At 51.7% G+C, this 12,990-nt stretch overlaps 3 protein-coding genes and 1 non-coding gene across 4 annotated transcripts; 2 read left to right on the top strand and 2 right to left on the bottom strand.

Moving 5' to 3' along the window:
* Positions 1-1,005: 1,005 nt before the first annotated feature.
* ColSpa_11014 (uncharacterized protein) lies at positions 1,006-3,384 on the bottom strand (the record flags this gene model as incomplete). The annotated part of the gene is made up of 7 exons (XM_049277226.1): positions 1,006-1,200; positions 1,255-1,340; positions 1,368-1,619; positions 1,694-1,890; positions 1,941-2,164; positions 2,210-2,857; positions 3,016-3,384. The coding sequence occupies 7 exons, from the start codon at positions 3,382-3,384 to the stop codon at positions 1,006-1,008; spliced, it is 1,971 nt and encodes a 656-aa protein (XP_049133183.1).
* A 1,170-nt stretch (positions 3,385-4,554) lies between these two features.
* Positions 4,555-4,653, top strand: ColSpa_tRNA_290. The gene is given in 2 exon segments: positions 4,555-4,592; positions 4,610-4,653. It is a non-coding gene; the product is annotated as a tRNA-Leu (tRNA).
* Positions 4,654-4,975: 322 nt separating this feature from the next.
* Positions 4,976-6,955, bottom strand: ColSpa_11013 (levanase; the record flags this gene model as incomplete). The annotated part of the gene is made up of 1 exon (XM_049277225.1): positions 4,976-6,955. The coding sequence occupies one exon, from the start codon at positions 6,953-6,955 to the stop codon at positions 4,976-4,978; it is 1,980 nt and encodes a 659-aa protein (XP_049133182.1).
* A 3,919-nt stretch (positions 6,956-10,874) lies between these two features.
* Positions 10,875-12,671, top strand: ColSpa_11012 (putative quinate permease; the record flags this gene model as incomplete). The annotated part of the gene is made up of 5 exons (XM_049277224.1): positions 10,875-11,017; positions 11,061-11,218; positions 11,275-11,928; positions 11,993-12,302; positions 12,362-12,671. 5 exons carry the CDS (start codon positions 10,875-10,877, stop codon positions 12,669-12,671), a joined length of 1,575 nt encoding a protein of 524 aa, XP_049133181.1.
* Between the last annotated feature and the right edge of the window lie 319 nt (positions 12,672-12,990).

Raw genomic sequence — 12,990 nt, 5'->3', positions numbered from 1 at the left:
GTGGGACACGATTGTCCCCACCAGGCTTAAAAACTGTAATTGGATATTAATCGTCTATTGCGCTGCCTAACGTAGCTAGTGCCATCAATCCTCTGCGAGTCCGGCTCATGCGTCATGATTCTATCTTTTCCTCTGCTCCACTGTCCTAGCGGACTTCGAGGCCGTATCTCATAGAACGCCCCAAAATCTTCTACCTCATGCTTCTCATCAATCACCGCTCCATTCGTCTTGTTTCCCTGAAAGTGATTGTCCTCATTCGCCCTTCATGTCGAAGCCGTCGAACCTAAGGCCGCCAGGAAAGTCTTTGAGGGTCCCTACACGACCCATAGGTATAGTTCGTGTAGGTTATGAGGTGGGAGCTTAAGTCATAGACAGTAGAGTCCTCATTGCTGGTCTGATGTCTGGCTTGGTAATTTTAGGAAAGTCTTTAGTTGGGGCTCTCTAGAATTACACAACAGCATATGTGACAGTAAATTCAACCCCTGAACAGCCACTAAGCGAAAATCAACGGCACTAAACGTTCTGAAGATTTTGTTTGAATACAATGGAGGATATTAGTTCGCCAAACAGCTATCCGGCAGCGTAGTGGTAATACAATATGTTCCTAATGCGATCTTCTAGGTTCTATCTCTAGGTAGGGCTTTGCGCCCATTCGTAAAGATGTGTTTCCTGTAATTCACTGACTGCTGGTAGAATACATCCTTCACAATTGGGAGATGTAGTAAGTAATCATGTAATCTATAATCCCTGCTGTCAGTTCATTCATGCCACAAAGCTTCAAAGCGTGTCGTTGGCCAAATATTGCAGGTATGGCGCAGACGTTCGTCTCACGCATCAATTGCATACTGTTCATATTTGACTCGGCAATGATTCATGTTCGCTCCCGTTTTACCCATCTACTGTACAAACTCCTGTGGGATACATGCTGTTCATCTATACGTTTCTGTTTTTTAAAACACGATCCCTAGTTGTGTACATTGATTCAGGCCGTTTATCATGGGTTCATTACCAAGCTTCCCACATCTGTGATCCTATAGCCACCAAACGGTTGAATAGCTCATCTCTGGAGATGATTGCTGTGAGATGGTGCTCTTCGCCCATGCTATCCGTCACAATGAGACCATCTGCGATCTCGCGATCTGTGGCCCAACCGACAAGTATCTTAGACTTCCATCCAAGCCCGCCCATTTTGCGGATTTGCTACGACAGGATAAGCTGCAGTACATGTCGTGAATAGAAACTTTGAACACTTACCTCGATATCTCCAATAGTGACAGTCCAAGTTGGATTCAGATCATCTGAATCGGTTGTCCAGCTCAGAGCAGGGGTAGTGGCCGTAGCTGTGATAAATGCGCGACCTTTCTTACCCTTCCACCGGGCTGGGAAGGAGATAGGCCCCTTGGCAGGATCGGGCTCCGTCTTGACCACTCCAAGCCTGTCCTTTGCGTGTTTTGCGCCCACCTTGGCCTTGACTTTATCTGCGGCGAGAGAAGTGTTGATACCGCCCTTCGCAGTGCTCTTGATGAAGTTTAGGAGTCTGTGACCCTTCTTCTGTTTATGCTCATCGGTCTGAGATTCGGCGGGTGCAAGGGCGTTCGGGTCGGGCTGGATAGCTTGATCTATTTCGGCTTGATCGACGCCTCGTAAGTTTGTGAGTGGATGCACATGACAAAGAAAACAGGGTTGGGCATACCGAGGTGCTCGAGACCCTCCCCAGCGGTTGCATGGGGCACATCAGGCGGTGGTTCAGAGGTTGCAGGAGGCGGTGGAAGCGGCGCCTTGTTTCTCTCACCGATGCGTAGCAGCGTGAGGGTAAGCTGGGCATTGGTAGGAATGCCCTTGAGAATGGTGTTTCGCAATTCAACGTACTTCTTCCAATGAGGGTAGGTACTGGACATACTTTAGATACGCGAGTGATTAATGTCGAAAGAAAAACTGACCGGTTGATAAACACCAGGCCTCTTTGGATGATCGGGTCACCAAAGAAGGTGAAACCAACCATGAATCCGGATCCCTTGACCAGCATGTACGATGTCGTGAAGAGCGAAGCAAGGAGCATTGGCAGCAAAATACTGGCAAGAATGAGCCGAGGTCGCTGTTGTGGGAATGGCGGCGTTGGGCTGAGGGCGTTGCCGAAGCGCTCCCATGTGTCGACAAACTGTGTCTGTTAGCAAAGGGCAAGCTTAACAGTGTTTGTAGTGAAACTTACGTCCGCAATTCCATGCATAACAGGCCTCGCCTTTGTCCAGACGGATTCATGAACAGGTTTCTTGGTCTTGTCGTGATGAACGCTAGGCTCATTGCCGCCCGTTTTATCTTTGGCATTGACAACATCTTGGGCAATGTTAGTAGGGTCAGGGGCAACAGTGTCATCATGGGGATCGCCTTGGGGGTGTTTTCCTGCCGCCGTGCTAACGATCAGCGAGGAAATGCTGTTGACGAAACTATGAGCTTCTTGTTCCACGGCTTCTCCAGCATGCTTCTCTGGAGCGCCTGTTATAGAGTCGTCCGACGCCAGGACACCAGATGCAGGTTTCTTGACGCCGCCCGTCTTGCTGTCGATAAGAGAGGGCGGGGCAGGAGGGAAACAAAAGTCTCGTGCTTCGGGGACGAGAACAAGAACAATGAGGAAGCTAACAAGGACTGGCACGACAAAATCCAGGACCCAGGCGACGGAGTAGACTGCGAGGAAGGTCGATGTGCGTCTTGACTCACGCCATGACCGAAGACGGACGATTTGTTTCCAGAAGGAGAAGAGACCAACTGCGACTGTCATGTACAGGCGCTCGACGTGGGCGCGGAGCTTATCAGGCGAAAATTCCTCTTCATCTGCGATATTCATATCAAGGTTGGCGAGCTGTACAATTGTCAGATGCTTGTATACCCAGTATGCTTAGACGGACTTACAGGTGGTTCCGATATCGACTTGACATGAAAAATTTGCTGAGCGACTCCTTAGTATCTGTTGCCAAGGAGGATTCGTTCTACAATTGCGAGTGATTCCGCATGTCCTACCTTGTCGAATCGACGGACCAGGATCCAAAGTTCCTCATTTGTCAACCCGCCAATCATGGGCTGAGAAACCTTGCTCGGCGGGTTGTTCCATCCCAAGTTCTTCACCTCCACATCCGCATGCTGAAGCTCGGCATGTCCCTTCTCCTCGAGCGGCTTCTCCTTGGTGGCCATATCAGCCAGGTGATGGCTGTCTGTCGGTCTCTCTTCTTCGTGCGCCTCCACGATTTCGGGCTCCTGACCCATCGTCGACTGGCTGGAGTAGCCATAGCTGGACTGACTAGGGGGTGTGTCTATACCGGCATCCGATCCAACGAGCGGCGGAGGTGGTGCAGCTGTCGGTGGCGGTGGAGGCGGAGGTTGTGAAGCCATGTCGTCGGTATCGGTACTAGGTCTCCCCTTCAACATGATTGTTGTTGTTGTTGTTGTTGTTGTGCATGTGTGCAAGACGAGAACTTGTAGATTGTTGAGGCAAGTTGATTTTCTGAGGCGGGGAGCTCCTTGGCTATGAGGTCTTGGAGCTTTAGGCGAAATTGTAGCTCAGACACATGGAAATCATGGATTTTTTCCTCTTTGGAGGGCTCATGGAAGCTGCAGCTGGAAAAGCAACCGCCGCCGACGTCAACTGCGTTTTTGACATACTGCTTGCCGCATTGGGTAATGGATGCATGACGTCACGGGTCGTCGGCGCACCGATTGGGCGCACCAGCAGGAAGATCGCGGTGATCGCACACGGAAGATCTCCACATGGATGAGCTAGGCGACTAGCAATGACACCAGTTTACCGGATGATTGGGTGGTTTTGCGGCGCGTCTTCTGCGTTCTCATAGCCACTTCGGCAGCGGGTTGCCTGTCTCGTGTAGAAAGGGAGGGGAGAGGAGCGTTCCGGACCAGTCGATCAGTGAGTCTCTCGGTCATCGTCAAAGCTCGATAAAATTCGATCATTGGTCAATCGACAACCTGTTTCCCTCGTGTTGTCTCACGTTGGTTTACGCGGTTGTTTGGGCTGCTGCACGCGTGAATCATTTCCTCGACGTCTTTCTAAGTTGAAAGGGTCTCGCTACGTATCTCACCGAAAGTTGCACACCTCTCATATCTGAACGGATAGGAGTTCATCCAGCCTTTTTTCATCTCTGCAACCCAAATCTCGTCTCAATTCTTGAACATGACGCAAGGTCTCTGAACTCTGACAATGCTTTGACAGGCAGGGCAGGTGGGACACATGCATCTAGAAACCAACATTACGCATGGTCTTTAGCAATACCCTCCCTCCTTTACCAAACCAACGGTGAGTGTGTTTAGATTTAAAGATGATCGTCAGTGAACTTGTGTTTCCTAAACCGCCGGTGATTGCGGCTCGACCTAACGAAGCCACTGCCGCTTTTCCCGATACGTTGCACGGCTTAGCGGCAACGGTCAACCCTGCGGCATTCAGCCTCTGCTCAATAGGAAATCATTCGCATTGATGCATTTCTACTCCAGGGTTTATGGCCATTTTGACCAATTGCGGTATCTATTGACAATTGATTTAAATTTATCACCGGAAGGGTGGCCGAGTTGGTTATGGCGCCAGGTTAAGGTCAGCTTAACATCTGTTTCCTGGTGGGGCAACCCGCGCGAGTTCGAGTCTCGTCCCTTTCACTTTTGGAGTTTTGATGCCAGACCTTATTGCAACGCGACATCGGGATGGAAAGCCGTTTAAAGCTCAATGAGAAGGGAAATGCCGCCAGCGTCTGTTCGGATATGAATTCCCATGCTGGTTGGAACTGGAAAGTGATATATTTACCACACCATTCCCAAATGCGTGCTTACACACGACAAGCAATGGACCAGCGAATAGTCACTACCTATGTAGCAATATACCGGAAACCTTTCAATAGGTGTTTCCATTAAAGTCAAAGGCATTACACTATTCAGGAGCTATGCGTCAAAATCATGATATGCAACTATTACATCGCTGCATTTAGTATCCCTGCCACCAAGTATAGTTGTTTGTCTGCTCAGCAGTATCCCAGACCAAGGGGACGCTAGTATCCTCGGGTCTCTCTGGCCACGCCTTGGCAAGGCCGGACCAAGCCTTCACGTCCTTCCACGTCGCCTTGATGCCAGCGGGCGCCGCCGCGTCACCAGAAAAGAAGCTCAGACCAGTGCTGTCATTGCGCGAGGGGTAGATGCGTGCCGTCAGCGCAAAGCGCTCGTTGACCCAGATCTCAAGCAGGGAGCCGTCCAAAACAACATGGAAGTTGAGCTCCTCCGTAGCAGTGGCGTTGCTGGCCTTGTCACGGATCTCGTAGGGCTCGAAGTGGCCGACGAAGCTGTCGTTGTTGAAATTGGGGAGCAGACTGCTGTGGTCGCGAAGGACGCTGATCTGCGAGGTAGCCGGGTCGAAGACGATGGTGGTGTACTCGGCATTGTCGGGGCTTTGGCCGACGATGATGCCAGCCGGGCCGCTGAAGCCGCTAAGGGTCGCCGTCAGCTCGTAGGAGGTGCCGATGTTGGCGGAAACGGACTTGGCGGCGTCGGTGAGCTCGCCAACCTGGAAGTCGTGGACCTCAGCGCCAACACGGAGAAGCTCAAGAACGTCGGACAGGGGGCGGATTCCGAGAGTCTGTGCGGTGGCGCCGTTGCAGCTTTCGATACAGAAACTGCCGTCTTGCTGCGTACCGCAGTTCTGGACGCCCTTAGTCTCCTTGATATACAGCTCCATGGGCAGATTCATAGATCCCATGTAGCCAAACTGCTTAGAGGTATCAAATGCATAGTCGGACAGAATGTCGTCGTTAGCCCATCCCCACATGATGCGGCGACCGTTGTTGCGGGTGTCGAGCCAAGTGGCTTGGGCATATGAGATACCCCAGTCCAAGGCAGCGCCAGAGTGGGGGGTGAACTCAACGGAGCCGTTGTCGCGGCGCGCAACGTCTCCGCGATTCCAGAGAGCCCACTGCTCTTTCCAGTGCTGGGTGGTGTTGCCGCCCTCAGCTCCCATGGTAACAAACCAAGCCTTCTCCTCGGTCTCGCCAATGGGGAGATCGAAGAAGCTGCTGACCTCGAAGTTGTAACCGTAGGATCCGGTAACGTCGGGCTTGCCTAGGGACGAGTTGGCCACAGGCTCCCACAGGGCTCCGAGGAAAGTCCACTGGGTCAAGTTGGAGGCGGGCGCAGAGTAGAGCGGGATACGGGGCCCGATGAAGCCGGGGCGTGCGGCGCCGGGCAGCTGGGCGGGAACCTCTCCGGTCTTGAGGCCGGACCCGAGTACCATGTAGTAGTGGGGCTCGCTGACCTGAAGGAGGCTGTCAAGGTCCGTGGAGGGGAAGAAGCTCGGGTCTCTCCACCCAGTGACATTCCAACCCTCAGGAGGACCGGAAATAACAGTGCCAACCTCTTCCCAGGTAGTACCACCATCAGCAGAGGTGTACATGGCTTGCACTTCAGTGCCAGTGATGTACGGCTGCTTCCAGTTGGTGGGCAGTGCGTGGATGCCGGTACCGAAAGTCAGAAGAGTGCCATCGTTCACACCTTCAATGTTGACCGGCTGGGTCGTGCCGGTGAATTGTGAAAGAGGACCGGCAGCGTACTTGCCAGAGGCGAGGGAAACGGACGAGTCGTTGGCCCAGTCGCCGACGTCAGTCCAATGGAACAGGTCCTTGGAGACGGCATGGCCCCAGGAGATGTTGCCCCAGTTCACGTGGTTGGGGTGGAACTGGTAGTGCAAGTGGTATGTCTCGGTGGCCGGATCATAGACCGCACCGCAAGGGTCGTTCATCCAGCTATGCGGCGAGAGGTAGTGAGAGCGAGGCCTCCAGCGGGTGAAGAGAGAGCTGTTGCCTGCCGTCGCGAGGTACTCGGGCGTGAGGGTCGCCGGAACGGCCGCGGACGTAGGGACGGCGATGGCCGCGAGAGAAGCAATGGCCGTGAAGACGGCACTGCCCTTGAGAACTGCCATGGTGTCTGAAGTATGCCGGTGAACACGCCGCTTGAACTCAGAGACAGCTGGAACGTAGGCACGCGAGGAGTTCATCTTATATACTGGGCGATCAGACGGATCCGACTGGACCGGGGAACTGTCATTCGGGCTCCCAATACGACGTCAGCCAGGGGAGAGCCAAGGAACCATCTCCGCTAGCAGACCATGAATATCTAGTCATGATCCCTGTGACCGTGCTATTGAGGCTCCGGCGGGGACAATCATGACGACAAGATAGTGGGCGAGCCAGAGAACAGTAGAACGGACTGGGGAAGTTTCTTGGACTGACTTTGCGGGCCGAAAGAACATTCGACCAGTCGGCACACGGGGTCGGGACTGGAGAGACAGGCGTGTGGGAACGCCGGGATTCGGGTTGGGGGCACGAGTAAACGCGGGGCGGCCAGGGCGTGTGCTAGTGTAGCAATTTGCAAAAGTCAACAAATGCGCTACCGAACCCCAGCAGCAACGAGTTAGCGGCAGATTGGCCCTCAAGTAGGTAGAGAGGAAAATGCGGGAGATGCGGAGGCGCGGGGGTTTGGCCGCGGAATCGTTCGCTGAAACTCATCATCGACTTCGGGAAAACGCGACAGACAAAACGGTCTGGGCCAACTGGCCATCGAGTCCCGTAAGTTCAAGTCTGGTACATGGACAACTTCGCCCGTACGTGGCCGGCATCACTACTCCGCTGGCCTGGCTCGCTTCTTGGGTCAACACTTGAGTGGCTCGGTGGGATTTAGACGTGGTGATAGAGTCGTAGTGCATCGCGTCCGTGCAGTAGCCATGCAGTACATACTACACTGGGGAGAAAAAGCGTGGTGAACATGGGCAGAAACCACAGTGTTGGCGCATGACCCGTGGGGATTGGTAATTTCGCCGGTACTTTGCTCGCTGTTACTATGCGTGGCAGGACAAGGTTGAAGGGCCGATAGTATCACCAGCACCGCCTCGCCGCCATAGGAAATGGGGCTTCTCACAATCTTGATCTGGAGGACTGGGACAAGGCTACCTTTGGGGATTATCGTCCGTGGATCCCAAGAGGTTCACAGCTCTCCCTCTGCCTTGAGCAACATGGCAAAACCACCCGTTCGGGTCGTTTCTGGCAACTTTGGTCCAAGCTTCCTGGGTTCGGACGACTTCCATTGTGGGGGCCGTGCAACCATTCTGCGGAGGATGTGAAATAACTTTGCGGAGGCAAATGTGGGGAAGCAAATTGGAAAGACAGAGTCAGTTGGGGTCATGAGGAGCGTCAGAATCTTTCTAGAAAGTAATCCAAAGCTCTGAGAGGTCGACAGCCTTTTCTATTCTCGCTCAAACGGAAAGACCGTGCCCTCGGCCATCAGAACCGACCGACTGGTGGGCTCGTAAGGTAAGTCTCCGTCAGGACATTGCGATGACGCTGCCACTGTTATGAACAAACTAACGGCTCGGTGGCAGCGAAAGAAGGTTTACGATTGCCGCTGTTCCTGTTTTCCCTCTTGCCCACCTGCAACGTCGCATGATCAATCCGTGCAAGTTGATCCCCAGAGTCTGGGCCGGCGATCAATGGGGATGCCACTCGTCACCTTTCACCGACCCCAAACGCTGCCGTCCCATAGCACGCATTCATGGGCCCGAAATCACTATGTGTCTCAGGAAGGGCCCGCGGTGCGGGTCCCGAAAGAGATGCTATCATAGACCACTTTCAGAAATAACAGCCTGGCGAGAAAACAGTACCAAAATCAGCGATTGTTTGATGTGAGTAAGTTTCGCGATAAAACACCAGACCTCGTCAACTCCGGTTCGTTCGCCAAATTCTTGTCTTCATCTGTGCAAGTAGCATCTGCTCCACCTTGCAATTCAAGCTGGAACGACATTAGCCACTACGTGCAAGCCCTTCTGAGTGGTCGCGATTTTTATCAGTATGTTTTCCAACGCTTAGCGCCATCTTTCCTGTATCAAACATCCGAAACTATCAACGGAGCGATGTACGCAGACAATGCCATATATTGACTTGGACTTTTCGAGTGATAAGCTCACGATGTCTGCGTACACAAATCGCCCCACTCTCACGATAGCGGCTGCTGGAGAAGCCTACGCCAACGTCTGTGGTAATGTCTGAACGGAACCGCGAAGCGCATCAAATCATTGGTGGCGGATCCAAATAGGGAAGAGTATGTTTATCATGTCTTTGAGACCAAGTCAATTGGGCAGGCTGAAAGAAGATTAGCGGACTCCCATAAGCAGTTTGTCAATAAGCTGTCTCGGCTTTGTGTAGATGTCGTGGCCACGGTCCAGGAAACGTGGGTCAGCGCAGCTCCGATTATAACTCAGGGTCCTTATGTTTGAAGAATAACATTAACATATGGTTGCAGTCGATGTGATCAGTAGAAAGTTCGAAGAATGAAACGCCTTTGATGATTACTTGGTCATGGTTACGATGCATATCCATTGTTGATTGAGTTCATCCTGGAGCAGGACTCGATTCATATTTCTGAGCAATGACAACTGATCAATTTAAGTCATGGTCATTTATAGTACCGGCCAGGGTGACCCGAGACCTGAAAGAGTGGGGCCAAGCTTTCCAGCAAGAAACGGAAAATAAACCCAAGCAAGCACCGCAAAGGTAGAACCTTGGATTTGTAAACGATAAAAATCCTTTGAATGGCTTGTACAGGTTAGACCAGGGGGATATTTTGCACATCCACTTTACTCACAGTAACCGCACTGATCTCCTCCAGCATTAGGAGGTGCTTTTCCAAACACGAAGCCGTTTATTCAATGCAAATTTGAGTTGGCGAATGGCCGGAGCCTCCCCAGTACGCCATGCATTTGCACCCATGCTGGGATGGTTGCTGGTCATGTGCACAGGATAAGCGGTCCACCAGGCTGCTACGAAGACAACGTGATATGAAGAACCAGTGTAAGATGTGGTTGAAAATAGTAATCATAGTGGCCCATGTCTACAATATATATGCGGTTGATATAGCCGCGTGCTTTGAAGCCAAGATTCTGTCTGCAAAGACCCATTCGCACCCAATGGACTAACTAACGTCGTTCTCTCGCCTAGCAAGACTAAAGTAATTATATTGCACCAGTCTGGTCATCGCAGAACAGCTATCTTCTGTCATTAGTCGTTGGATTCGGCAATATTTGGGCTCTACGCTTACATATGTCTTAACGATTAGACGGGGCCACTTTGATACGCCCTGATACGAGCCAGCTTGTCGTACATACGCTTAATGCCTTCAGCAGCAGTACTAGTAGCCTTCATTTGGCTAGGAAAGCTAGAAGAATTTCCCGCCTGGTAAACAAAGGTGTTCCGCGCCCCGACATCGGGGAGCAACAGTGAAGGGTTTCCCGATATCCAATTCTAATATAACGCAACCCCAACAACCCCACCATCGCTTGGCTTTCTGCTCCAATTGCTGTGATCGTCCTTTACCACTTCCCCTGCAACCTTCGGGTCTGATCGGCATTCTCAACTTTCGATTGGTCCAACTGATGCATATGTGCCCTGGAAGACTGTCGGGTTGTCGGGTTAATGGAGGCGAGGGCACCGGTTCGGGAGCCATTATTCCAGTCATCTCCAGTCCTTCTTAGACGGCGCTGTTCCCCAGATTTTACCCCCGCACCAATGGTCCCAGTGCGGGACGGCAGAAGATCTTTGCGGGGGATAAGAGCGGAATTCGAGGGTAGACCTCGTTTCCACCCGGAATCTTCCTTCTGATTCTTTATCCTTCTTTGCTTGCAACTCGCTCCTGAGCTGCAAATATTGATAGCTTTAATTTTGCAACTTTCGTCAACTTTATTTGACTTTAGACGTGATTTGCCAGCCCAGATATTCATCTTCTTTGCGCATGCAAACTTCTTTCTGCTACGTCCGACACCTGAGGGAACCTGTGGGTGAAGGTCGCAAAAGATGGGAGGGCTTCGTGCGGTCGAAGATCGGCCTACGCCAAAGGAGGTCTACAACTGGCGCCTCTATATCGAGTCTTCCATTATTGCCATGGGATCACTCCTGTGGGTATCCTTGATTTTGTTGAGATCATCCGAGAGATTGAAGTAATTCTCGTGGGATATGGATGTACTGATCTTTACCCGACAGGTTCGGATATGACTCGGCCTTTATCGGAACGACGATTGCACGCAGAAGTTTCGTGAACGACTTTGGCATCACTCCGGATACGTCAAAGGAGATATCTTCCAACATTACTTCAGCTTTCCAGGCTGGCGCATTGGGCGGCGCCCTTATGTGTTTTTTTAGTTGGACTCCCTTTTCGTTCAGATGCCGATCTCGGAACTAACACAACCCCTCACAGTCACTGAACATGTTGGCCGGAAGTGGGCACTCATCATCAGCAATCTTGTCTTCCTCGCCGGTGCTATCCCCATGGTAGCGGCCACGAACAATCTTGCATCCATGTACGCTGGTCGAGCCCTGACCGGCTGGGGCTGTGGTGTTATCACAGCAACTGTTCCTTCCTACATTGCCGAGCTGTCTGTTCCCTCAATCAGAGGTATTCTAACTGGTCTCTTCGAGGTCACGTATCAAACGGGTTCCCTAATTGGTTTTTGGATCAACTACGGCATCAACCAGAACATGGATCCTATGAGCTCTGCGTCTTGGCGTTTACCAATGGCCGTCCAGCTGATTCCGTCAGGTGCCTTGCTAGCCGGCGGGTTCCTTCTACATGAGTCGCCTCTTTGGCTATATCGTAAAGACAGAGAGGAAGAGGCACAGAAAAACCTTGTCGCGCTGCGACACCTACCAATCGACCACCAATACATGAAGGAGGAAGTCGACATGATCCGGGCTCGGTTGGCCGAAGAAGTTTCCGTCGCGGCAACGTACGGTGGCGGTTTCTACGCCTACATCCGAGGGTCCTTGCATGAACTATCACGTAAGGGCATGTGGAACCGTTTGCTCCTCGTGTTCTGCGCGTTCGCTCTGCAGAACATGTCCGGTGCTGCTGGTGAGTATCTTTTTACACTAGTATTGTGAAGTCGGGCTAATTCAATAACTTCCCAATGTAAAAGCCATTAACTACTACTCACCTATGCTTTTCGGCTCTATTGGTATCACCGATGTGGCCTTGTACACCGGCATCTATGGTCTTGTGAAGGCCGTTGCGTCCATCATTTTCTATGGTGCACTTATCGATATTTGGGGCCGTCGCAGACCTACCATCATTTCTTCCTTGGCCTGCTGCCTTTGCCTATGGTTCGTTGGCGCTTATGTCAAGGTCGCGAACCCGGCGCCAGTAATCGCAGCTGGGGGAAAGCTTTCCGCCTCAACCGAGGCGGGAGGCCGGGCTGCAACTGCGGCTATAATGATCTATTCTGTTTTGTAAGCCGAGCCCTCACAATCATGATATGATGATTAGGGGGGTTACTGACTTTTCACAGCTGGTCATTCGGTCTCAACGGCATTCCTTGGATCGTCTCAGCCGAAATCTTCCCAGGCGCCCTTCGCAACCTAACCGGAACGTTCGCAGCTTTTACACAATGGCTGATCCAGTTCATCATTACGAAGGCCCTGCCATACATTTTCAGCAGTCTCGACTACGGTGTTTGGTTTTTCTTTGCCTGCTGGATGCTAACGGCTACCGTCTGGGCCTATTTCTTCTTGCCGGAGACGAAAGGTGTCACAATCGACCAAATGGACCTTCTCTTGTGCGTCTTTTTCTGGCATGACCCTCTTCTAATTATGATTTAGCGGTACTAATTTTCTTATTGTAGCGGTTACGAAGGCGATCGCCGAGCACATAACTCTCCTCCAAAGACGGATGACGCAAAGAGCATGGAGCACGACGTTCATGAATTGGACCATACAACCCAGACTTGATAGTAAAGTATGACAGAACTAGCAACTCGATTCACTTGTTGTCACGTGAAGAGTTACAATGACGGCCTTGTGGTGATGTCTTGCTTCGTTGCTTGAAAGCCTGATATTTTCGTAAACTCATTCTAACCCCAAACATGCTGTTATGCTTCATAGAATGTTGAGCTCTGGGCGTCATAGCCAGTTTTTCTAA

This window comes from Colletotrichum spaethianum (genome assembly GCF_022836535.1).
Source record: "Colletotrichum spaethianum MAFF 239500 DNA, contig41, whole genome shotgun sequence".
In the NCBI taxonomy this organism is placed as follows: Eukaryota; Fungi; Ascomycota; class Sordariomycetes; order Glomerellales; family Glomerellaceae; genus Colletotrichum; species Colletotrichum spaethianum.
The sequence above is the reverse complement of the archived record's forward strand: the minus strand, read 5'-3'. Positions and strand labels throughout refer to the sequence as shown.